General features: G+C 40.4%; 1 protein-coding gene across 2 annotated transcripts in view; it reads left to right on the top strand.

Moving 5' to 3' along the window:
- ERAP2 (endoplasmic reticulum aminopeptidase 2) overlaps nt 1–11,034 on the top strand; it is a 46,092-nt gene extending 35,058 nt beyond the window's left edge. For both annotated transcript variants that reach the window (XM_040239369.1, XM_040239368.1), the window contains exons 14-19: nt 1,787–1,943; nt 2,429–2,613; nt 6,323–6,484; nt 6,980–7,120; nt 9,219–9,300; nt 9,997–11,034. In XM_040239369.1, coding sequence (XP_040095303.1) covers nt 1,787–1,943; nt 2,429–2,613; nt 6,323–6,484; nt 6,980–7,120; nt 9,219–9,300; nt 9,997–10,140 — 871 coding nt within the window. In that variant the 3' untranslated portion in view covers nt 10,141–11,034. The remainder of the gene's footprint in view (nt 1–1,786; nt 1,944–2,428; nt 2,614–6,322; nt 6,485–6,979; nt 7,121–9,218; nt 9,301–9,996) is intronic.
- The last annotated feature ends 14,113 nt before the right edge of the window (nt 11,035–25,147 follow it).

Genomic DNA, 25,147 nt, shown 5'->3' with positions numbered 1-25,147 from the left:
AGACATTCAGATAACATTTTGTGCATTAATTGAAGCAGAAGGCAGGTGGTGAGGGGCTGGATTTTTATTAAATAATAACTGTGAAAATGATTCCCTCTTTGATGAGTATTAAGATTAAAGTGTTTTAAGTAAGTAAGTATGAGTAAATAATGGCATTTGTCTTAGTAAAATATAAATTAGGCTGAGCCAAAAAGAAAAAAAGATTAATATAAACATGTGTTAAACATTCTTTTCAGAATTTTGACCCTAGAATATAATACCTAGTTTTGTCCTGTTGCTTATCCTCTAAGTAGAGTATACTTTATAGTACCAATAAAGAAAAAATATGTCACACTGAATAAAGTGAGTACTTTGCAGTAGTTCTCAGAATAGGAAATGTTTCCAATGCACAATACTCCACCTGATCCTTAATGTTTTTTCTGTTGGTGACTTTGTGACCGGATTTATTCTATATATTATTCTGTTGATGGTAAATAGAAGAAAAGAGCTTGTCTTTCCAGGCAAGTCTAAACATAAGCAGCCAATTCCTCCTTAATTTCTCTACCAGTTTCATGTTGATTTCCCCAGTGTGAGCAATGTAATGAATGGATTGTGTACTAGATTTAACATTTAAAATTGTAAAGGTTGTGACTATATTTATACTTAGCTAGTGCACCACGTGTTGTGCCACTTACACGTGTGGAAGGAATAGTGACATTTTGTGGATTTGTATTTTTAAAAATACAGCAGACTATAAAATCATAGCGCATATGGTCCAGCCCTCTGTCTTCAGATGAAATTTTTAGAAAATTTCCTGTGGGTCTGTTTTAAAGCACTATGTCATTGTGACTGAGAAGAGTATAGTCACAACACAAGTTGGTTCTTTTTGATGCCACTTCTTTCTCGTTTCAGTTCCCTTGTTTCAGATGAGCATTTAAAATTTTAAAAATCCCAAAGGAGATAGGGCATTATATTAATGAAAAATTCAACACAGGTATCTTTGTCCCGGAATCTGTTTCCATATCAAACTATTATGCTTAATCTGGGAGGTGGATGCTGGCAAGAATGGGTTATAGACACTGCAGGGACACAGGTCTTCTCAGAAACATGAGTGAGCAACCACTTTATGAAGGTGACAATATAATAACTTACTTCCTCTATAAAAGAGACACTGAAGTTTTAGTACTCAGAATAATAGTTTTGTTGTTTGTTTGCATTAAAGGGAAATATAAAGAAGACATCACTTTAGAATCTAAATAGATTCGTTAAAAACAAAGAAAATCCTTGTTTTGTCCTTTTCAGAATAACTGCGGCTTCTCTATTAGGTTCTAAGAAGGGACGTCAAAAAGAAAAAAAAAAAAAAGATATGGCACCTGTCCTCAAAATTTCCAAATACACACGGAGGAACAATTCAAAACCACAAATTAAGCAATTAGAGAATGACAAATACATGAAAAGCGTGGTGTTATTTGGCACTAGATATTAATATTAGCTGTTATTTCATTTAGAAAACTCTTATTTATGTTTAGGCAATTATTCTAAGCACTTTACTTATATTAAATCATTTAATCCTCACAACAGAGATTTAAAGTAGATCCTAATATTATTTCCATTATATACAGGAGGCAGGTGAAGCTCAGAGGTTAATTTGGCCACATCAGTGGGAGAGCTAGGATTTAAACCAAATGGTTTGAATATAATGAGCTGCTTCTGTTATTGCTCTCTGTATCATATTTGTCTTACTACTTTTAAAATATTGAGAACTGTCAGATATGCACAAACCTCCAACGTTTGTTTTATACCTCAGTGCAGGAAGGCTGACCCTAGACAAAGCCCTTGACCTGACTCGCTACCTCCAACATGAAACGAGCATTCCCGCGCTTCTCAAAGGTCTGGAATACCTAGAATTGTTTTACCGCATGGTGGAAAGAAGGAACATTTCAGATGTCACTGAAAATCTCAAGGTTTGTGTTCCTTTCAGAAGGTTCATTAAGTAAAAGACACAGCAGCTGGACGATCAGTGAGACTTGTTCTATTTTGTGTGAACTTTTGGGGTTAAAGCTTGGCGAATCTAAGGAAATTGCCTGGGAGCACAGTCACCACTTAAGTATCTAACGGTTGGATATCCCCTGGTCTTTGTCACCATCACCCTAAGAGCTCGGTACCAGGGTCATAAGCAAAGCATCTCTCCTAAGGGGATTTTATCTTACATCAATTGATAGTCCCCTCTCAGATAAGAAATTAAATTGTACTTCTAATAGAGAAATGAACAGGGGTGGGCGGAGACCACACACCAGAAAAAGAGAAGCAAAATATAGGAGTTAGTAGTTCTATGCTTCAGGAAACGTTCATGCATACTGTTTAGAGTTGAACCCATTAGATGGGTGAGTGAGAGTTGTGTTAAGAACTAAATTTAGCCTCTCTGTAAACCGTCCTATGCTTTCTGCAGCATTACCTTCTCCAGTATTTTAAGCCAGTGATTGACATGCAAAGCTGGGTTGACGAGGGCTCCGTCTGGGACAGAATGCTTCGCTCCATTGTCTTAAAGCTGGCCTGTTATCTGAACCATGCTCCTTGCATCCAGAAGGCAACTGAACTCTTCTCTCAGTGGATGGAATCCAGTGGAAAATTAAAGTAAATCTGGACTTCTGTTCTTTGTTCCTTTCACTTTGATGTAAAAGTCTTTGATCATGCGAGACATTAAATCTAAAACCTTTTAGTGAGGATAGGAAAAAAGAAAAACATGCTGGGAATTACATACCCTTGCTTCATACTCTCACATAGTAAATGCTCAATAGATTTTTGTGGGAAGTGAGGTTTAGTTCCCTGCAGGGAAAAGCTAATAAGCATTAGCATGGTTTCAGAAAGACAGCCAGGGGGTGAAAGTGGGGTAGAGTGCTGCCCGATTGCCAAGAGTAATGCCTTTTAAAGATAAAAAGCAATGTGAAATGTACATGCAATCGAAACGCCAATGATCAATTGATGAAACAAAAAACGAGGTGGTGCGGAGGGAGCTTTGTTCAGTGTATTTACTTCCTCATTAACCAATACCATACCACATACACCACATACCACATCTTAGTCTCAAGCTTCAGCTTTTATAGGAAACTGATGATTTGGGCCATCTAAAGAGTGTGTACTGTGGCAAAATTGATTCCAGTGGTTGTTGTAATCAGGTAGATGCCCAGGGATCAGATCAATTCTGTTGCAGTTCAGTCTAGCAGCTGCAACCCATAGTACTAAAAGACTCCACAGTCTTTTCAATGTAAGCCTTAATTTCTGTGCAACACATGATTTTATATCATTGCTATTAAAACTCTGACTTTCAAGCTGGATGTTTTGAGAAATCAAATCTGTATGTGAATTAAGGAAAATTCATTTCTTAGAATAGAAAAAAAATTCACAGCTTAATACCAGGTATCACTGCAGATGGTGATTGCAGCCATGAAATTAAAAGATGCTTATTCCTTGGAAGGAAAGTTATGACCAACCTAGACAGCATATAGAAAAGCAGAGATATTACTTTGCCAACAAAGGTCCGTCTAGTCAAGGCTATGGTTTTGCCAGTGGTCGTGTATGGATGTGAGAGTTGGACTGTGAAGAGAGCTGAGTGCCGAAGAATTGATGCTTTTGAACTGCGGTATTGGAGAAGACTCTTGAGAATCCCTTGGACTGCAAGGAGATCCAACCAGTCCATTCTAAAGGAGATCAGTCCTGGGTGTTCACTGGAAGGACTGATGCTGAAGCTGAAACTCCAATACTTTGGCCACCTCATGCAAAGAGTTAACTCATTGGAAAAGACTCTGATGCTGGGAGGGGCTGGGGGCAGGAGGAGAAGGGGACGACAGAGGATGAGATGGCTGGATGGCATCACCGACTCGATGGACATGAGTTTGAGTGAACACCAGGAGTTGGTGATGGACAGGGAGGCCTGGCATTCTGTGATCCATGGGGTCGAAAAGAGTCAGACATGACTGAGCGACTGAACTGAACTGAAAACAATAGAGTCAATTTTTCCTCTGCCAAATTGTTATGAAATGCTATCACAATTTGTCTCCATATAACTAAATCTCCATGAGCTTTTTGAAATCTTTTCTTGACTTCTTATTTTTTAAAAAAGCAATTTGTTTTCTTCTTTTTGGACTTTTTCACTCTTTAGGATTTAGGCCTAAAATCAGTTTCAGGAAAAAAATCTTTTAGCTGTATTTTTCTCTTCTTTTTGTTCATGTTTGAATAAACTGTATGAATGAGGCTAAAATATAAACAGTTTGCTGCCCTATAGCACATCAGAATATATTCTGTCTTTATGGTGCTTACAAGAGGAATGATCTTACCTGAAGTAACTCAAGTCCAGTAGATATGATGGTCCAACATCCTATAGTATAGGAGGCTATACTATGAAAAAATTCTAGGAAAATCTCATTTAAGATTGTAATCAAGAGTACCTAATCAAATACTGTAGGTTTATTTTTTTAAAGTTTAAGACCATCAGTATTAATCCTTTATAGATACATCCTTTATTCATGAATTCAGAATATAATGCTTTGCCTGCTGCTTCTGTGCCAGGCACCGCAATTAGTGCTAAGAATAAGCTAGTGAAAGAAATAGCTAGATGTCCTACCTTCAAGGGACTCATGATTCATTTGTTGCCAATTTTTATAAATTTGTATAGTTCAGTTCAATTGCTCAGTCATGTCCAACTCTTTGCGACCCCATGAACCACAGCATGCCAGGCCTCCCTGTCCATCACCAACTCCTGGAGTTTACCCAAACTCATGTCCATTGAGTCAGTGATGCCATCCAACCATCTCATCCTCTGTCATCCCCATCTCCTTCTGCCTTCAATCTTTCCCAGCATCAGGGTCTTTTCAAATGAATCAGCTCTTTGCATCAGGTGGCCAAAATACTGGAGTTTCAGCTTCAACATCAGTCCTCCCAGTGAACACCCAGGACTGATTTCCTTTAGTAAAATACACTAAAATAAAAAATAATGTGGATTATAATTTGTTTACTTTTAGTTTTATGATTCAAATGCTTTTGGGATATTTATGTACATATAGTACAGTGGAAATAGTACAGTTTTAGAATCATAGGTCTAAATCCCATCTCGAAAAAGGCTAATATGTCACCTTGGTGCAAGTTACTTAAACTTTCTGAACTTTATTTCCACTTTAAAAAAATTAGGGTAACTTTTACATCTCACTGGGTAGCTTTGGCAGTTAAGTAGGTTGTATAGAGACTAGTACAATGTTATGGACCCTGTATAATAAATGCAAATTTCCTGTCCCATCCCTGCTTCTCTGTACTGTGGGTTTTCCAAGCCATCAATATGGATATTGGCTATTACTGATTAATTATATTTTGAATTAAAAATCAGAACTAAATTAAAGTAAAAAAATAGTTAGTATCCTTTAGGACAATAAAAGTTGAAAACCATGGTGTCTTCTTTAGGGGGACAGAAAATAATAATATTGCATCTTATCATTTTACAGAATTATAGTATAAATGACTGAACTCTAAACAACTGTGCTAAATTACAATTTTTTACACCTAGAGAGTCAGATAGCTCTCAAACAGGCCTACTAGAAAATACTCCTAGTGCAACATTAAAGCAACAAGTAATTTTTAAAAAATCATATAGTACAAATACATGCAATTTAGTGACAGAATTCTATATAAACCAGTGCATTTATATTTCAGAAATCACGTCTTTTATTGATTTCATCTTCTCATGAAGATTCTCCATGTAGTTTAAATTTTTATGATTATTATTCTTTAAACATTTTATCATCAGCAGGAAAAAACACAAATAGTTTGCAAAGTCATAGTACATAAAATTTTTCCATAAAGAAGGCTAAACAACAAAGAATTGATGCTTTTGAATTGTGGTGCTGGAGAAGACTTGAGAGTCCCTTGGACAGCAAGAAGATCAAACCAGTTAATTCTAAAGGAAATCAACCCTGGATATTCATTGCAAGGACTGATGCTGAAGCTGAAGCTCCAATACTCTGGCCACCTGATGCAAAAAGTTGACTCACTAGAAAAGACCCTGATGCTGGGAAAGACTGAGGGCAGAGGAGAAGGAGACAACAGAGGATGAGACGGCAGTATGGCATCTCTGAATCAGTGAACATGAGTTTGAGAAAACTCAGGGAGATTGAGAAGGACAGGGAAGCCTGGTGTGTTGCAGTCCATGGGGTCGCAAAGAGTCAGACACAGCTTAGTGACGGAACAACAGGAAATAACTCAAGGATGATTCTGTTTTAGAATTTAAAATCATCATAAGAAAAACTAATTTTTTCTTTCATAGAAGTTTTTTTCACTTTTGTGCTTAATATTACAGTATCCCAACAGATGTTTTAACGGTCGTGTATTCCGTGGGGGCTCAGACAACAGCAGGATGGAATTACCTTTTAGAGCAATACGAATTGTCATTGTCAGGCTCTGAAAAAAACAAAATCCTGTATGCATTGTCAACCAGCAAACATCAGGAAAAGTTAATGAAGTAAGTGAATTTAAGTTATTAAAAGTAAACTTACACATATTCAGGAAAGTTACTAAAATTCAGCCATCCATTTCAAAGGCATGTAATAATGAAATCAGGATTTGAACCATCTTGAATTTTTTCCAAAAACCATGTATTGACAAAATACACGTAGTGAAAACAGATATTCCTTAATCATGTGATTGATACTAAGCAAATAGCTATGTTTTACTGTCAGAACCTTGGAAGAAAATTATTATTAAAAAATACATTTTTGTGTATAAGATGCTAATTGAAGTTTACTGAAATAATAAGTGGATAAAATTACTTCTAGAGAAAAGTAAATGTTACCTGGAATATTAAAAATGTTAGCCAGTAGAGAGTTTATTACTGTTTTCGGTACATTACACTTTCGTTGTGCCTCTTTCTCTCTGATGCTTTCAATATACTGATAGCCTGAGTTAATTTCCATTATAGATCATGCTGTGAAAAATTAAGTGATCTTTGCTTCTTCAGGTTAATTGAACTAGGAATGGAAGGAAAGGTTATCAAGACACAGGACTTGGCAGCTCTTCTTTTTGCGATTGCCAGAAATCCAGAGGGGCAGCAACTAGCCTGGAACTTTGTAAAAGAAAATTGGACCCATCTCCTTAAAAAGTTGGTATTCGTTTATATCCTAATAGCTCAGTTGGTCAAGAATCCTCCTGCAATGCAGAGACCCAGGTTCAATTTCTGGGTCGGGAAGATCCGCTGGAGAAGGGATAGACTACCCACTCCGGTATTCTTGGGCTTACCTGGTGGCTCAGCTGGTAAAGAATCCGCCTGCGATGCGGCCGACCTGAGTTCGATGCCTGGGTTGGGAAGATTCCCTGGAGAAGGGAAAGGCTACCCACTCCAGTGTTCTGGCCTGGAGAATTCCATGGACTGTATAGTCCACGGGGTCAGAAAGAGTCGAGCACGACTGAGTGACTTTCGCAATGTGTATTCTTCCACCCAGATATTTCAGTTGCCTAAAACCAAGTGTAATCAGATGTTCCCTAAAGCCTATGAATGACACTAATTTTACTCAAATGGTTTGATGAAGTGTGTAGATTTTAAAACTCACTAGCCTGCTGTCCAGGTATAAGGGAGAGGAATGAAAAAAAGGGGATGGGAAACAGATTTCTGTTACTCATCTCAGGCCATGAAGAATTGCTGGGAACAAGTAAGAGCTGAGTTAAATCCAGTCATCAACTCCATGCCCTTTTCCCTTCTGGCTCTCTCCCTAGCCCAGAAGAATGCAATGAAGCCATATATAGTACAGCAAAATATTTCATTCACTTTGTTAATACAGTTTTGTTCTGGGGGAAAAAAAACTTCAGAAATTTTAAAGAGAACTAATCCCTACCTCCAGTTCCCTTGGAGAGGTAACACAGTGGAGAGCTTGGAGGCAATAGAAGAAATTAATCAAAAGTGCCTGGGGAGCTCCCCTCCAAAAGTAGAGAGGTTATGAGTCTTCTCTGGGGTTTTAACTTTTGGGAGAACTATAGCTCACTGCAATATGCTCCTGGTCCTAAGATAGTCCCAGAACAAAAGCAATAAAGATTAGATTTCCTTGGAACGTACAGGATGGCATGGCTTTCTCTCACAACAGACCCCCTGCGAAGGTGCTCAACCATTCCTCATCCCAATCCAAAATATCACTTATTAACTCTATGGAAAATACCCTAAATGAAAGAGCTGTGCAATTTGCTTATTTCTGTGTCATTTAGCATGTCTGATGTCAGTCATCCTCAGTTCCTCATCCCTCTCATTTCTTAGTCATAAAGCACTCAGGGTTCTCACCGATAGCTTCTTGTGAGCAAAAAGCACATTTCTACCCCTTCCAGACCTTAAAGGGATTGACATCCACATGAAATCAAATTAGTTAGAAACTGTTTTTTTAAAACAAAACAAAAAACACTTTCCTTAAGCACCCTACTGGAACCATTGGTTTTGTGGTTTGCATGACTCTCCATTCCCTCCTGGATGATCAGATTTCTCTGCAGTGCTATAGATTTATGTTGTAACTGGAAATTATTCTCTTCTCCGACAGTGTACAGAGCCCAGACTTGGCAGCATGTCTGAGATGTATCTGTGCTCTGCTTTACAGCATGAACCCCTTAGACCTGTGGCCAGATTTTCTACGTAAGACAGGGGGGTAAAGGATGCCATCTGTGTCTTTGAACAAGAGTTCCACCAACAATGCCCCAATAAATACGATGTTTAAACATAGTGATGTCCAAAATGAGTTGGGGAAGTTTGCAAGACAATACCTTACAGTACAAGAAGAAAATATTACTACATGTATCATTTCTTATCTTATTCTTATGTTTTCCTTTTTACCTTTAAGTTAGTATATACATATAATTCATAAATAAAAATATGCATATTGGGAAATTCTTGGTCAAAAAATTTTGTTGATGGAATGCGTAATCAAAAATTGTAGGGTGCTGCTTTACATATAAACTTAAATTTAAACATAAACATGCATCGTATTTCCTATAAAAGCTTTATCTAAATTTTAATCTTATGGTCGAATTTGATAAATTTCATAGCTTTCAGATTTTCCCAGATGCATATGAGCTAGTCTTGTGGTAATCGATAGTATCCATTGTAACGTACAAGTTTATCATACAGTTACTAATGTTACATAGTTTAAATATACATAGCACGTTATAAACATAAGATCATTGTTCCTAATTACTTACATCTATGAAATTCCTTTTATTTTCAGATTTGATTTGGGCTCATTCCCCATAAGAATGATCGTCTCTGGTACAACATCTCATTTTTCTTCCAAGGATGAGTTGCAGGAGGTTTGTGACTCTCTATTGCCAACAATTTAAAATTAAGCGTTCAAGTTATAGAACTGAAAGTAAATTTAGATGCAATCTGGTTTTAAGTTGTTATTTTATTAAAAGAAAATAAGCTGTTTGTCCAATGTCACCTAGAAAGTAAATGGAAGAGACAGAACTAATGTTCATAGCGTTCAAAATGAAAATTACACTTGCGGGATGAGTCCTTTTGTATTCTTTAGTTTGCATTGTATCATCACGTGAGTGATTATATTGACGTTTGAAAGAATGCTTGAAGGTCTTTTTTAATAATATTACCCTTTATGGTAGTTCTACTAACCTCTTTTTAAAAAGCATTCTTGTGTTTTACATTGTCTTTCCACAATAAATCTTGAATTTATTTAATTTTAAAGCAAATTCAGAACTTTAATCCCAGATCACTGCTTACGCTATGAACTTGACTCAATCTCTTACCTTTTTTTACCTACAGAGTGCTTACTTGTAAGATTTGTCATTCCTGTCTTGCTTTACCTATTGTTTGAAGATAAAGTGAAATAATTATGCCCCAAAAAGAGACGAAGAAAATTACTTTTTTAGAGGTTGGCAGAAAAACGCTTGCACCTGTGTTTGTATAGTCTGCAAGCTGTTTTGAAGCCCTTTGAAAGAGAAAGTGTTTTATGAACCATATCAGTAATTCTTTTCTGGCTTTACTTTCAGGTGGAACTGTTCTTTGACTCTCTTAAGGCCCAAGGATCACATCTAGATATATTTCAAATTATTCTGGAAACCATATCTAAAAATATTAAGTGGCTGGAGAAGAACCTTCCCACCCTGAGGAAATGGCTACTGATTACTACTTAAATGGTCAATAGAAATAGCATATCAGATGCTGTGTCTGTGGGAAGTGGGCAGAGCTCAAGCCAATGTTTCAGATAGTTTAACCTGTAAGACGGAGAAGGCGATGGCACCCCACTCCAGTACTCTTGCCTGGAAAATCCCATGGACAGAGGAGCCTGGGTAGGCTGCGGTCCATGGGCTCGCAAAGAGTCGGACACGACTAAGCGACTTCCCTTTCACTTTTCACTTTCATTCATTGGAGAAGGAAATGGCAACCCACTCCAGTGTTCTTGCCTGGAGAATCCCAGGGACGGGGGAGCCTGGTGGGCTGCCGTCTATGGGGTCACACAGAGTCGGACACGACCAAAGTGACTTAGCAGCAGCAGCAGCAACCTGTCAGAAGCCTCAAGAAGTCAGCCTACACAGCTGCCTGTGCTCAGCTATCACTTCTAGCTGACAGACATATGATGCTGGGGTGGAGCCCCAGTAGCCTATTTTAAAGTAAACCTCCTGAATAATGGAGATATGTGGAGATATAGACAGAAATAGCTGCCAAAACACAGACTGTCTACACTGCCCCACTTGAGGCAACTACTATTTTGCTTCTTTGATGCTTTTTAAGCCTTGCATAGTATCCTGGAGTTTTCCCAACCAGGTTACTTCCAAGGAAACATAACCAGTCTGCAAAAAAAAAAAAAAAAATCTTTCTTTCACATCTTTCCATCTCCTCATCCTTCTGCTCTCTCAGCTCAGCCTGAATAGTTTACTTATTTTTTATCATTCATGTAAAATCTCAATCAAATTATGAAGCATGTGAATCAGGAAAACAGACTTATCGCCAAATCTCAGGTTATTACAAACTAGACATCAGGGTTTATCAGGGAAGCGAGGAGGTCCTTCTGGCTTGAGCCTCACGTTCATGAAGAACCTCGAAAACAGACTTCTGAGGTCATCTCTAAATGAAGTTAAATCTGAAGTCACAGTGGTACAGGAGAGAAAGATGATATCACCCCCACTTTAGCCCATACCCTATTGCATTTGTAATAAATCTTTTGAAAATTGCTGAGTTAGATCATACTATTGGATCTATTTTGGCTTAAATATATTTTGTATACATTTTGGCTTAGTTTGATGTAAATATTTAAATGTATCACTATATTTTGTAAACCAGTTTTGGCATTTCTTCATATTTTAAGGGAATCTCCATCTTTGAAATTGTTTGACTTAACTGTTTGACTAAGGTAGTAGGAAATAAAACGTCACTCTAAATAAAGGTAGTAAATTTATTAAATTCATGATCCATGTATAAGTCAGTATAAAATATAATAAGTTCTTGAAAAATTTGAATCAATACACAGATTACTGGCTTATCTTGGTTATCAAAGAAGGCTGGGATTATTTGGGTGGGAGTAGGGTGGCAGGGTGTTATCCAATTCCTTTTAAATTATTTCACATCATAAAGGTCTGTAGACCTTTCCCTACTGCCACAGTCAGAGCCAGGATACATTTTGGATGGACATGGGCATGATCCAGTACATATTTTGTTAAGTTTGTTTTTAAATAATTTATTGGAGTCTTTCAAGCATCTTAGATTCTAGAGTTGGCCTGTTCATGGCTCTACAAGGTTTGTATAACATCTAAGTGATGTCCCTGTAGAAGTGTATTTTTGCATCAAGAAACTGAAAGAATAGAGAATACTATTTTTTCCATCAAAGTAATATGTAAATTAAGCAGTAAAATATATATGAGTTTTGGTTGAATTGTGCCATTAATATTGCCGTTAGTAAGAAAAGTTCTTTCTCTTGTGTAATAACTTATCTGCCGTTAAGTTTCCAGGTTTTTAATTCTCTTCCTTTTAGTTAATCTCTCAGATTCTTAAGAATTGAGTACAGAAAGTGGAAATTTTATTATTTGATGAGATTGAACACGAGAAGTGCTGTGCCAATGATGTTTTAACGAATAAAGATTTTTTTTAAAAAAAAAGAAACACATTTATTAGTGTGGTATTTCAAAACCTTTATGGTGGATGTCAGACCCCTAAAACAAACTAAGGCTTGGCTAATGTTAGTTTTAGTTTCTTTTACCTTGAATGAGGACTTTCCTGGTGGCTCAGAGGGTAAAGTGTCTGCCTACAATGTGCGAGACCCGGGTTCAAACCCTGGGTCGGGAAGATCTCCTGGAGAAGGAAATGGCAACCCACTCCAATACTCTTGCCTGGAAAATCTCATGGATGGAGGAGCCTGGTAGGCTACAGTCCATGGGGTCACAAAGAGTTGGATGACTGAGCAACTTCACTTTCACTTTCACCTTGAATGGACAAACAAGTCATGAACAGGTTATATACAATACCACGGATAATGATGGTGTGACCGACCAGACCCAACTTCACCATGCTTCCCTGAATCCCCACAGAGGCACAGGGAAAATTTTGTGGTTTCCAAAGCCCATTCAGAGTGAAAACCTTCCAGGCAGGGGAGCCCAGAGCAATGGCTTGTTCCCTTTTAGTGTTTGTGCCGGACAGAATAGGTCTTTCAGCCCTCAGAGTCCAACTCACTACCATGATATGAATTTCTTTACCTACTTCATGTACCTACTTCTGCATTTAACTCTTTGCTGTGTCACCGGGGTCTATTTAAAGTTTCAGAAAAGCAAGCCTGGCAAGGAACTTCCTGGAGAGATCCTAATTTTCTGAGGGAAGTTCTTAGGTTTGTTTTGCTTTTTGAAAATTTTTTTGGCAGGGAAAGGGGTTATTCTGTTTCAAGCTATGAGAGCCTCTATGTAGTCACAGAACCTAGTTTTCTTTTTAAACATTAATGTCTGTGAAATACAAGATTGTTTATAGTGGCCACGTTTATATTCTGCAGCAAAATACCCCTTTATCTGAATTCATTGTGACTTGATTTCCATTTGACCATGTCACTATCTTTCATTCTACACGTAATTACATTTATAGACTTTGAATCAACCATCTGTTGTCTGCTTGCTAAAACCTTAATCTTATCAGTTATGTCTCCAAGTCCTAAAGAAAAAAGAGTGAAAGGGATTATGAAAGAAGTGGGTTTGCTGGATTTGAAGTATATGTATATTTTATACACAGTAAGGGACAATTTCTCCAGCTACTAACATAGCTATCCCACTGGTTTCTTTTGGTTTGTATTTGCTTTGCGCATCTTCTTGAACCCTGTCTGAATTTTTCTGTATGCTTTAGTTTCATATGAGTCGTTTGTAAACAGCCTACACCTAAATTTTGTTTTCATTATGCTTCCTGACATAAGCCTGGCTGGCTCGAGCTTCAACCTCAATCCCCTCCACTCTCAAGCCTTGAAAACTGAAATTTTAGCCCTCAAGGTTAATATCGGCTTCAGCCTTCTGCTAACCCAGCTTTCCTGCTTGCACTTAGTTTTTTATAGACGACTGTTCTCCACTACTTTTCAGGTGACCAATGCACTCAAATAATTTGAAAAAATATATTTCATTTTACAGTTTTGGTTATTTTTAGCAAGAAGGTTAGTCAGGGTACCTAGTCTAGCATATTCCCAGAAACCATTATAACTTTTTTCCAGTATGCAAATACCTAACACTTACATGTGGAAATGGCAACCCACTCCAGTACTCTTGCCTGGAAAATCCCATGGACAGAGGAGCCTGGTAGGCTGCAATTCATGGGGTCGCTAGGAGTCAGACATGACTGACTTCACTTTCACTTTTCACTTTCATGCATTGGAGAAGGAAATGGCAACCCACTCCAGTGTTCTTGCTTGGAGAATCCCAGGGATGGGGGAGTCTGGTGGGCTGCCGTCTATGGGGTTGCACAGAGTCGGACATGACTAAAGTGATTCAGCAGCAGCAGCAGCAGCGACACTTACATGAGAGGCTCCTTAGGGTGGAAATTAGTTTTTGGTATTGATTGTGTAATATCAATTTCTCAGAAATAATGTTGTGGGGTGCCTAATCGTGTATCAAACTTAAGTTAGGAGTATAAACAGACTGTTCAGAATTTAAATCAAGAAAAATTTCCTATTCATTAAAGAGAAATGGTTAGAAAGTCTGAGAAATGCAGACTTAACAAGATAGGAAAACATTTCTGTCTCAATCACTTCTGCAAACTTTACTTCGCAACTGTAATTTCAAGTTCTTTCGCTAATTTGTTTTTCTTCCTCCCAAAGTCCTTTTCTTCTACCATACTCCCAGATAAGTTCAGATAACCAGTTTTCTATTTTCAGTACATGACTCAGTAATTCTCATCTTTAGGTATTTACACACATGACTTCCCACACTTCAAGGTTCATATCTTCCTCTTTTGAATTATACTATATTTTTTGTTTTCAATACAATATTTTGGGTTGATGCCTCTGTAAGGAGTTCCCATGTTAATACCACCTGGCATGTCCCTCTAGTCATCCAAACAGTCCTCAATTATAATCATAAACCTCATTTTAAAGTAGGCAAAGCAAGTTGCCTATGAAAAGACTTAAAAGATAGGAAGGACATTATTTCTGTTTTAGAACTGTACAATCTGCTATGTGTTCAGACGCTCAGACATGTGTGACTCTTTGAGACCCCATGGACTGTAGCCCATCAGGCTCCTCTGTCCATGGAATTCTCCAAGCAATAATAATGGAGTGGGATGCCATTTCCTCTTCCAGGGGATCTTCCTGACCCAGGGATCCAACCCAGGTCTCCTGCATCGGCAGGCATATTCTTTACCATTAGTACCCCCTGGGGAGCCCCTTTAGCACAGTTCAGTTCAGTTCAGTCGCTCAGTCGTGTCCGACTCTTTGCCACCCCATGAATCGCAGCATGCCACGCCTCCCTGTCCATCACCAACTCCCGGAGTTCACTCTGATGCATGTCTATTGAGTCAGTGATGCCACCCACCCATCTCATCCTCTATCATTCCCTTCTCTTCCCACCTTCAATCTTTCCCAGCATCAGGGTCTTTTCAAATGAGTCAGTTCTCCTTCTAGAAAATAGTTTTGATACTACTGATCAAAGTACAGTCTTAAAAATAATCCTCTATATTCTAGAAATGCCATTACCAGGTAGGACAAGCATGTTATTCACCTACTTTCAGTTGACTATTTCTCTGGGAAGCCAAAGTATTTGGATTTTAAGTCCAAGGGAGGTGGTGTTGGCTCCACCACCTCACTAAGGACCTGGAAAGAAATAACACCTCCACTACTGACCTTGCAAAGCCAAATCTAAGTGCTGCCTAAAAAGGGAAACTCATGGATTTTTTTTTTTCCCAAAAATACATCCCTCCTTATCTAGTGGCCTCTTCTTCTATAATTCCACAATTACAGATTCATCCCTTTCGGTTAATGAAAGTTGAAATATTAAATTGTAATTCATTAATCATGCTTTAGTGTGACTTCTTAAAAGATTCTTTTATATGGGTCATTGTTAAAGTCTTTATTGAATTTGTTACAATATTTCTTCTGTTCTATGTCTTGATTTTTTCACTGGGAGATATGTGGGATCTTAGCTTCCTGACTAGGGGTCAAGCCCACAACCCATACATTGGAAAGTAAAGTCTTAACGACTGGACCACCAAGGAAGTCCCTTGATTTTATTTTTTTAAATTAATATTTATTTCTTTACAGCAAAAGGGCTGTAAGGAGAGAAGACCCTCAAGCTGGAAGAGGATTGGGGGAGTGGATTTTGGAATGAAAACAATACCCCCAGAAAGGACTGTTTGGGTAGGAAGCTCCGGAGGGCAGGATCTGTTACTTATTTATGGATACTGTATACAGAGGGCATTTGATGTATATGTATTGACTATGTGAAGCAGCACCTAGAAGTGAGGAAGGAAAATAGAAAATGAGACCTTGGAGAACTCAGAGACAAGCCCACTGGGCAATTTTGCCTCAGAGGCTCCTGCCGGTACATGATTGTATAATTGCCCATCATGTATTATGCATTGCGAATGAATCCCGTGTGCTGGTCCTGACTAAAGCCTTAAAAGCAAAACCTTAGCTCCCGTTTTGTTTTCAGTTCACTTTGGTCTCTGCACACCACGGGCATCCCACAAACAATGCTGGCTGAATAACAGGCTGTGCAGGCAACTGTCAGCCAGGAGGAGGAAGAAGGCATCTGAGTCAGCCTAGAGTCAGCCAAGAACTGCGGCCAAGTGTCATTTCCTGCATAAATATTGCAAGACCTTCCCCGGTCAAAAACAAACAAAAACCTGAAGGACACATTCTACAGGAATGAACTGGAGGCACGCGTCTGTCTCAGCACAGCTGTAAGAAATAAAGGAAAACGAAAATCAGTATCTTCAGAAGTATAAACATCTCCCTAGAAAGAGTAAGCCGTTCAAAAATTCCCGCTGGAGATCATCTCTAAAAAGATTTTTTTATATCCTTTGATTTGTAGGGCCTGTGCTTGGTTTTCACAGCTGGAATAAGGCCTACCATCTCTGCCAGACTTACGTATCAACTTGACACCAAAAACTTGGTTTTCTCAGGACACGGTTATTTTAAATCATTAGGTGTTAGAAAAATTGGTTTGCTCTTGGAGTATACTTTGTGAGTCTACTCTTTTATGTCTTCACGCAATGTACATGGAATTAAAGTTTCACAATTCACATTTAATAATAAAAGCAAATACCTCTTTGGTGCTTGTTTTGTGCCAGTCTCTGCCTGAAAGCATTTTCGGTGTGTTAGTTCATCTTATCCTCACAGTAACCTTAAAAGGAAGGTAGTTGTCCTTAGTTTGCAAGGAGAAAATGAAACCCTGGGAGGTTAAGCAACTTGCCCCAGTCAGAGGCAGTGGTCTTTAGTTTATTTACAGAACTGTGCACTTCTCAACATGGTCAATTTTAAGAGCATTTTCATCACCCCCAGGAGGAATCTGTACCCATTAGAAGTCACTTCCTTTCTCTCTTCACTCTTAGGCAATAACTAATCTATTTTTTTTCTCTCTATAGACTTGCCTAGTCTGGACATTTAAAAACAAAAAATCAAATAATACAGCAAATGATGTTCTGTATCTGGCTTCTTTGATGGGCATTCGGGTTGTTCACACTTTTTGGCTATTTTGAATAACGCTCATGGATATAGAACCATGGGCTTCCCTGGTGGCTCAGTTGGTAAAGAATCCACCTGCAATGCAGGAGACGCGGGTTCAGTTCCTGGATAGGGAAGATCCCCTGGAGAAGGGAAAGGCTACCCACTCCAGTATTCTGGCCTGGAGAATTTCACGAACTACAGTCCATGGGGTCCCAAAGAGTCAGACACAACTGAGCAAACTCTATGATCATTCATTTACCAGTTTTTGTATGAGCATAAATTTTCAGTTCTTCTGGGTACATAACCAGGAGTGAAATTGCTATATCATACAGCAACTGCATGTTTAATCTTTGGAGGAACTACCAGACTATTTTTCAACACATTATTATTTTCAACACATTATTTCCACCAGCAGTGTATGAGCTTCCAGTTTCTCTCCATCTTTGTCAACATTTACTTTTATCTGGCTTCTTGATCTTAGCCATCCTATGCCTATGTCTAGCCATAGCACGAAGGGGCACCTTATTATGGTTTGTATTTGCATTTCTCTCATCGATGATAATATTGAACTTTTTCATGTATTAATTGGCCATTTGTGTTTCTTTTTTGGAGAAGTGTATATTCGGATATTTTGCCCATTTTTAGTTAAATTATTTGTCCTTTATTCCTTAGTTGTAAGAGCTGTTTATATATTCTAGATGCAAATCCCTTGTGAAGTATATGCTTTGCAAAAATTGCCTTCCATTATTTGGGTGTCGTTTCACTTCTTTGGATGCTGTCCTTGGAAGACAAATTCGTCTTCACCCTTGTCTTATTTCCATTAGAAAGATGCTGTTACAATGAGTTGAACTGTGTCCTCCAAAAATTCATATGCTGAATCATACCCCCCAATACCTCAGAATGTGACTTTATTTGGAAATAGGGTCAGAAATGTAATTAGAAAAGAAAGTGAAGTCAATTAGTTGTGTCTGACTCTTTGTGACCCCATGAACTGTAACCTACAAGTCTCCTCCATCCATGGAATTTTCCAAGCAAGAGTACTGCAGTGGGTTGCCATTTCCTTCTCCAGGGGATTTTCCCGACCCAGCGATCCAACCTGGGTCTCCTGCGTTGTGGGCAGATGCTTTTTACTGGCAGAGCCTCCAGGGAAGCCCAGGGAAGTAATTAGTTAAGATGAGGTCCTGCTGGAGTAGGATGGACCCCTGCTTCTATCTGATGGGTGTCCTTATTAAAGGGGGTGATATGGACACAGACAGGAAACATGGAGAATGCCTTGTGAAGCCTGGAGCTTTACTGTCATAAGTCAAGGAACTACTGGAAACTAGAAAAGCGCCCTGGAACATATCTTTTCCTGGTGCCTTCAGAGGGAACATGGCCCCATAGACACCTTAATGTTGGGCTTCCAAACTCCAGAACTATGAGACAACAACTTTCTGTTATTCCAGTCACTTGGATTATGGTAATTTTTTTTTTTTTTTCCCCTCACAGCAGCCTTAAAAAGCTAATACAAATGCCTCAGATTTATTTTTCCATTTTGGTACTTACTTTCATGTCAGCCCCCTTGTGGCTCAGATGGTAAAGAGTGTCTGCAATGCAGGAGCCCCAGGTTCGACCCCTGGGTTGGGAAGATCCCCTGGAGAAGGAAATAGCAGCCCACTCCAGCAGTCTTGCCTGGAAAACCCCATGGATGGAGGAGCCTGACAGGTACAGTCCACGAGGTCACAAAGAGTCAGACATGACTGAGTGACTTCACTTTCACTTTCTTTTTCACTTTTCAAGTCAAAATTCAAGACTCAATAATATAACATTTCTAGGTTTGAGATCCTAGTTATATTGATCAATCATATGAAAATTACATTGAATTGGGCTCTATCTTTACATTTCTTATACAAGTATCTTAGGGTTTTGAAAAAAATCAAAACATTTGGCTCTTAGCTACCTAAGCAGACCTTATGCTTTTTAGATTTAAGTTTAACAAAGGGAAATATTATAAAGACTCTTAGTAAAATAAGGTGACACTATAAAATTGAAATTTATCTTTTCTATTAGAAGTTATCGTATACCACAGGTATTAATTTCTGTTTTGAATTTTCTCCCTTTTTTGTAGTTCTTGTCTTAACAACAACATAACTACGTGAATTAATCTCTTTAAAAATAAAACACACTTTAAATATTTTCTTAGATTACAGCTTATTATTTCTTGCTTGTTAGAAACAAGCTATTTTATTTTGAAATGTTATTCAATTATTTCTATCTGATTATAAATATAAGGTGGCTAGTTTTGATGAATATGCAATCAATCAAATATAATACAAACAGATTAGGGAACTTGATTCAAATGTCAGAAGAGTCTTGCCAAGTTGTATAGGTACAATGGTGAACAATATTGAGAAAGGAGCTTAGAACTCAATTTGAAAAGACAGAATGATACTCCTCTTCTGATTGAGCAGCTTGATGTGACAGCTTCACGTCTCCTTCTGAACTTCTCAGTTACCCTACATACATTATGATTTAGATTCCTTTGGGTATAAAGAGACTCAGGAGCACTGAAGTCCTGGTATTTGTGTTTGTGTGTATGCTTGTAGTTTTGAAGTGGGAGGGGGGTGCGTGGGGATGCTATTATTGAGCCATATCACATTAAAAACATATAGTATTAAATACTGAAAGTTACTAAAATATATCAATATCCATAACATTGGGTAGACATTTAGGTTGCCTACCTAACATTTTGGTTCGCTTAATCTCTTTTTCCTTTCTGAATAAGAAAAACGAGTTTGTCTGAATGTCCCCTTCATCCCCCATATGAAATAAGGGAAGTGATCCTAGACCCTGCTTTGTCTCAACACCATTCACAGGAACTTTATTTTCATTTCTGGAGACTGGCTTAGAAATGTACATAAAAAAGTTTTGGTAAATGAAATCCAGGAAGAATTCTAGTAAGGTATTTCTTAGAAAAGTTTCTTTGTTCTTAAGAAAGAGACATCAAGAGAAAGGTTCTTTCTTCTTCCCCTGCCAAAGCCACTGTCTTGACTAAATGGCCCTCAGTCTCTCAGAAAACTGCTCGGAGTACAGAGTGAGAAATTGGGTTTTTGATGAGGTTGGGGAGCTCTGATTGGAGGTTGTCTTGTTTCTTCAATTGTCATGTGAGATGGTAAATGTCCTTATTCTTCAAACTAGTTTGATTCAACATAGTTTTTTTTTTGTAGTCCAAAGCATCTGCACTAGCATATGACTGCTCCTTCTTGATAACCTTTTACTTTATTTGGCTGAATCTTTTGGTTAAACTGTAAGCTATACAAGGACTTCCCTGGTGACTACAGGGTAAAGAATCTGCCTGCAATCTTTCCTGTCTGGAAACCTGCGTTCGATCCCTGGATTGGGAAAATCCCCGGAGAACAGAATGGCTACCCACTTTAGTATTCTTGCCTGGAGAGTTCCTTGAACAGAGGAACAGTTCATGGGGTCACAAAGAGTCGGATACCACTGAGCGACTAAGCATGCATGCAATACGAGGGGTTCCCAGCTGGCTCAGTGGTAAAGAATCTTCCTGCCAATGCAGGAGACACAGGTTCAATCCCTGGTGAGGGAAGATCCCCTGGAGAAGGAAATGGCAACACATTCCAGCATTCTTGCCTGGGAAATCCCATGGACAGAGTAGCCTAGCGGGCTACAGTCTGCGGGGTCAGCTGGACGTGACTGAATGACTGCGCACGCATGCACAAGTTACAAAAAAACTCTGTTGGATAATCATTCTGCTTTCCTCTGTGCTCTAAACATTTCTCAACTTGCTATAATGGATGAAGGGTATGTGCGCTGCAAATAGGTTGTTAGAGTGATGAGATGTCGACTCCTCTGGTCCTTGAAGTGACTGGAGACTTCACGGTGGTCATCTGTGTCCTGGCAGGAAGCTGCATCCACCATTTATTCAAGAAGTGAATAAATATCATGTTCAAATATGTGCACTGAATTAATGTATTTTAATTGTCTATTTCAAAGTCATTAGAAAGCTTATTTAATAACGCTAAACCTAAATTTGACGTGGACTATCAATAAATTATATGGGAGTATCAATTAAACAGTGAAATAGCCATCCAGTAGCCTGAGGTTAGCTATATTTCTCTTTAATTCATATCCATTCCATGGATTATTGTCATTGACCTTAATCTCCCTGCGGGAATAGGGAAGAAACAGAAAGCTCCAGAGTTCTGGTGTAGAGCACATATGACCTGAGCTCCATCCTGTCTGCCACCTGTGAGTAAATCCTCTAACTTCTTAGACTTAAATGCCCTCATCTGTTCAACAGATTAGTTGTCCATGGCATAGGAAGTGTTTTATTTTGATGAAAAAAAGTTCCTGTTTTCATTGATTAGTGAGTTTGTTGCTTCTTTATAACTAAATACTGTTATTCAAGGAGCTCATATTTGCCTTTCATGCTATTTATTATACATTATAATTAGCTCTCCAAAATTTTGGCTTTCAAATGTTAAATAGACATCAAGGATTCTGAAAAGAGTAAATGAGTATAGTAGATAATGTCACACTATCTCCTCTGATAGCAAATAGTTGCTTCATAATAATTTAAAGTATTATGCCCTTCACTAAAGAGGAAGTTCTGTGTGGGAGGATAGGAGGAGCTTAGAGACTGAGACATAATGGGTTTCAGCTTGAGTCTGTGAAACAGTGTTCCCTCAGAAATGCTTTATGAAGTGAAATGTAAAATAGTATCCAAAAAATAAAAACTCAGACTAAAACAAAACAAAATTCATTTTTATTCTTTTGAGGGTAGATAGGATTCTGAAACATTTTGATTTTCGTTACTCTTTCTATCTCCAATACAAACCCACAAGTCTTTAAATGGTCCTTTCATATGTGTGTGTGTGTGTGCACGAGTATGTGTGTGTGTGCATGTGTGTGCACGCATGTGGGCACACCCACGCCTGGGTAGGAACAGGAGGCAAATGTTGGCAAACAGAAGATAAAGAAGTTATTTGTCTTTATGCCAAAGAAATCACAAAAGATCTGATGATCCACCTATATTTGTTAGTGCAATGGTGAAGCATTTTTACAAGTCTCTGCAGAATTGACGTATTTAAAACCAAATACAAGCTAATATGCTTCACACTTAAAAGCATGACAGACTCCAGCTTACCGGTGAGGTGAAGTGAGGAGATTTAACAAGCTACGAATTTGTAAATATCTCTAAGTGCTTTGACTGCAAAAATAACTCCAAAGGAACATGACAAGACCCTGACTCATCAGAAAAGACCCCAATGCTGGGAAAGATTGAAGGCAGGAGGAGAAGGGGAGGACAGAGGATGAGATGGTTGGGTGGCATCCCCAACTCAATGGGCATGAGTTTGAGCAAGCTCCAGAAGTTGGTGATGGACAGGGAGGCCTGGTGTGCTGCAGTCCATGGGGCGCAAAGAGTTGGACACAACTGAACGACTGAACTGAACTGAAAATATAGGTAAGAGCCACCTGTCTAAGCAATACAATGTGTGGGGTCCTTTTAACAAAATCCAGCACTACAAATACTATATAATATTTGAACACTTATGTACCAGCTCCTGTGATTCACTTCCTATTTTTGGTTCTGAAGTAGATAGGTGTAGGGGGGAGGGCGGGTTGCTGAGGAGGCAGCCTAAGGGCTCTGATTATCTTTAACACAATGTGAAGAGAAGTGGCTTCCCTTGTAGCTCCGTTGGTAAAGAATCTGCCTGCAGTGCAGGAGCCAAGGGTTTGATCCCTGGGTTGGGAAGATCATCTGGAGAAGGAAAAGGCAACCCACTCCAGTGTCCTTGCCTGGAAAATCTTACGGACAGAGGAGCCTGCTGGACTGCAGTCCATGGGGTCCCAAAGAGTTGGCCACGACTGAGCAACTAACACTAACTAACTAACTAACAAGAGAAAAGGGGAGCTTTGAAGTGTCATACGATACGGACCTTCTCTGTACTGATCACAAACACATCACTCAATACAGAAATGTTCTCTGGAAGGGTTTTCAACACTGCAAGAGAACTAGAACTCTATATACTGTGGCCTCCATTCACAAATCCTAGGGTTTAGGATACAGCCCTTTATGAAGGTAATGACCCTGTCTTCCTGGAGCTTGCATTCTGGAAAGAGAGATTGATAATAATGAAAGAAGGAACAAAAACACTGTTTTAGACAGTGCTGTGAAGATAAAGCAGGGGTCAGTCTTTACTTAGCAGATCATGTTTGGACCTATTTTCCTTTGGGGGGTCAGGCAAGAGGTCTGCAGAGATGACATTTGAGTTGAGCACTGAAAGACAAGAAGGAATAAGCAGGGAAAAGCACGAGGCAGAAGCAACAGTTCATCCACGAGGAACGCGTTACAGGAATGATTGGATGTAACTTGGCGACTTTCAGGAACAGCCAGAAGGGCCTCCGTACAAAAAGCATCGTGGGCACAGGTAGGAGATGCGGTCCCAGAGTTCAGGCAAAGTTTCAATTTTATTCTAAGTGTCGTTGGTATCCACTGGAGGTTTTAAAGCGGAAGTGGGCGATTTAATACGATCGACACTTTAAAATGAAACATTGCAAAATACAATAATTGCACGCATTTTTTTACTTCTTCGAAACCTAATTTCTAAATTCCCACTCGGGTCAAACAGCGCCGCGGCCGCTCCCGTTTGCCCAGGCTGTTTGCGCTCGCTTCCAGCTTGTTTGCACGCGACGCCCTGCTGTTGACAGCCTCGGAAGAGACCCTGTGACAGTTGCCAGGCACCGGGAGGCGTCGCGGGAGCCAAGTTGCTGCTGGGGCCAGGGCTGTGTTGGGGGAAGGAGGGGAGAGGGGATATGAGGCGGTGGCCGCGCCCTGGGAGGGCTGCGATCTCCTCGCCGTGGCGGCGATGCATCCTCTGAGCAAGGGACGAATAAGCCGAGGGCCCACCCAAGCTTCCCAGAGGCTCACGGCGCCCCCCGGTTTGTTTCCGTCCCAAAGGTTCGCCGGCCCTGCCCGGGGTTTGACGCCGGAAACAGTGATGGCTGGGGGCTGCTGGAGGCTGGGGCGCTGGATGCGGGCGGGGGTGGCGACCGAGGGAGTTTCCGTTTCTCGGGCCTAGCTCCTCCCGGCCGGGCCGCAACGGCGACACCCTGGGGGGTGGTGGTGGTGGAGGGGGGAGCCTCGCCAGGTGTTGATTTCAGGCTCCGCGGGGCCAGGCCTTCTGCCCACATCCTGCGGCGCCAGTTGGCCCGGGCGGATCCAGCGCCGCGTTTTGTCATCTGCCTGCACCAGGAGGTAGAGGCGGCGCCCCCAAACCCGCTAGCCGCCCGGGGACAGGACCCCGAGTGCCGGCCCCCGGCGGTGCCCCCCCCCCCTTTCAGTCTCCAGGCCATCGATCGCTTGGGACCACTATGCGGAGAGCGAGTAGCCTAAGGAGACGACACAAAGTGCCTGTTCCCTGGAGCCTTGCCGAAGGGAGGTGGACCCCCTCCCGGGGAAACTCGAAGCTTGGGCAGTCAGCGGAGCGCCCTGCACCCGCAGCCTGCTACCTACTCCGCCTTCAGATCTCGGCGCCCGTGGCCACCTCCCACCCAGGTCTCTGGGTGAGGACAGCGACCCCACTGGGTCTGCATCCCATCGCGCTAACTGAAGCCTCAACCGGAGGGGCGTGTGTTTCAGCCTCGTCTGTGGCCTGGGTTTCTCGTCCCATCTCTGGAACGTCCGCTCCGTGGGGCGACGTGTTACGCGCTGGTGCCGGGCTCCCACTGTCTAGAGCCGGGACACCTGCCAGACGCGACAGACCATCCCGTTTGCTTTAAAGGGACTGAGCGCGGTTCCGAGCGCTGGACCGGAGAGAGGGAGAGCGTGAGCCGGCCGGCCTTCCTGCCCGGGGAGAGGCTTGTTCTGGACACGCCCCTCCCAGTCCCGCCGCCTCCCAGCAGCCGCCCCCGCTAGATTCCCCGGCTCTCTCTGCAGCTGTCTGCAAAACCTGGAGTGGCGGATCCCAGAGAGGGCGGAGCGGCGCCGCCCCTCGCGGCACCTCCCCGGCAGCCCT

Source organism: Oryx dammah, unplaced genomic scaffold (assembly GCF_014754425.2).
Source record: "Oryx dammah isolate SB20612 unplaced genomic scaffold, SCBI_Odam_1.1 HiC_scaffold_5, whole genome shotgun sequence".
NCBI lineage: Eukaryota > Metazoa > Chordata > Mammalia > Artiodactyla > Bovidae > Oryx > Oryx dammah.
The sequence above is the reverse complement of the archived record's forward strand: the minus strand, read 5'-3'. Positions and strand labels throughout refer to the sequence as shown.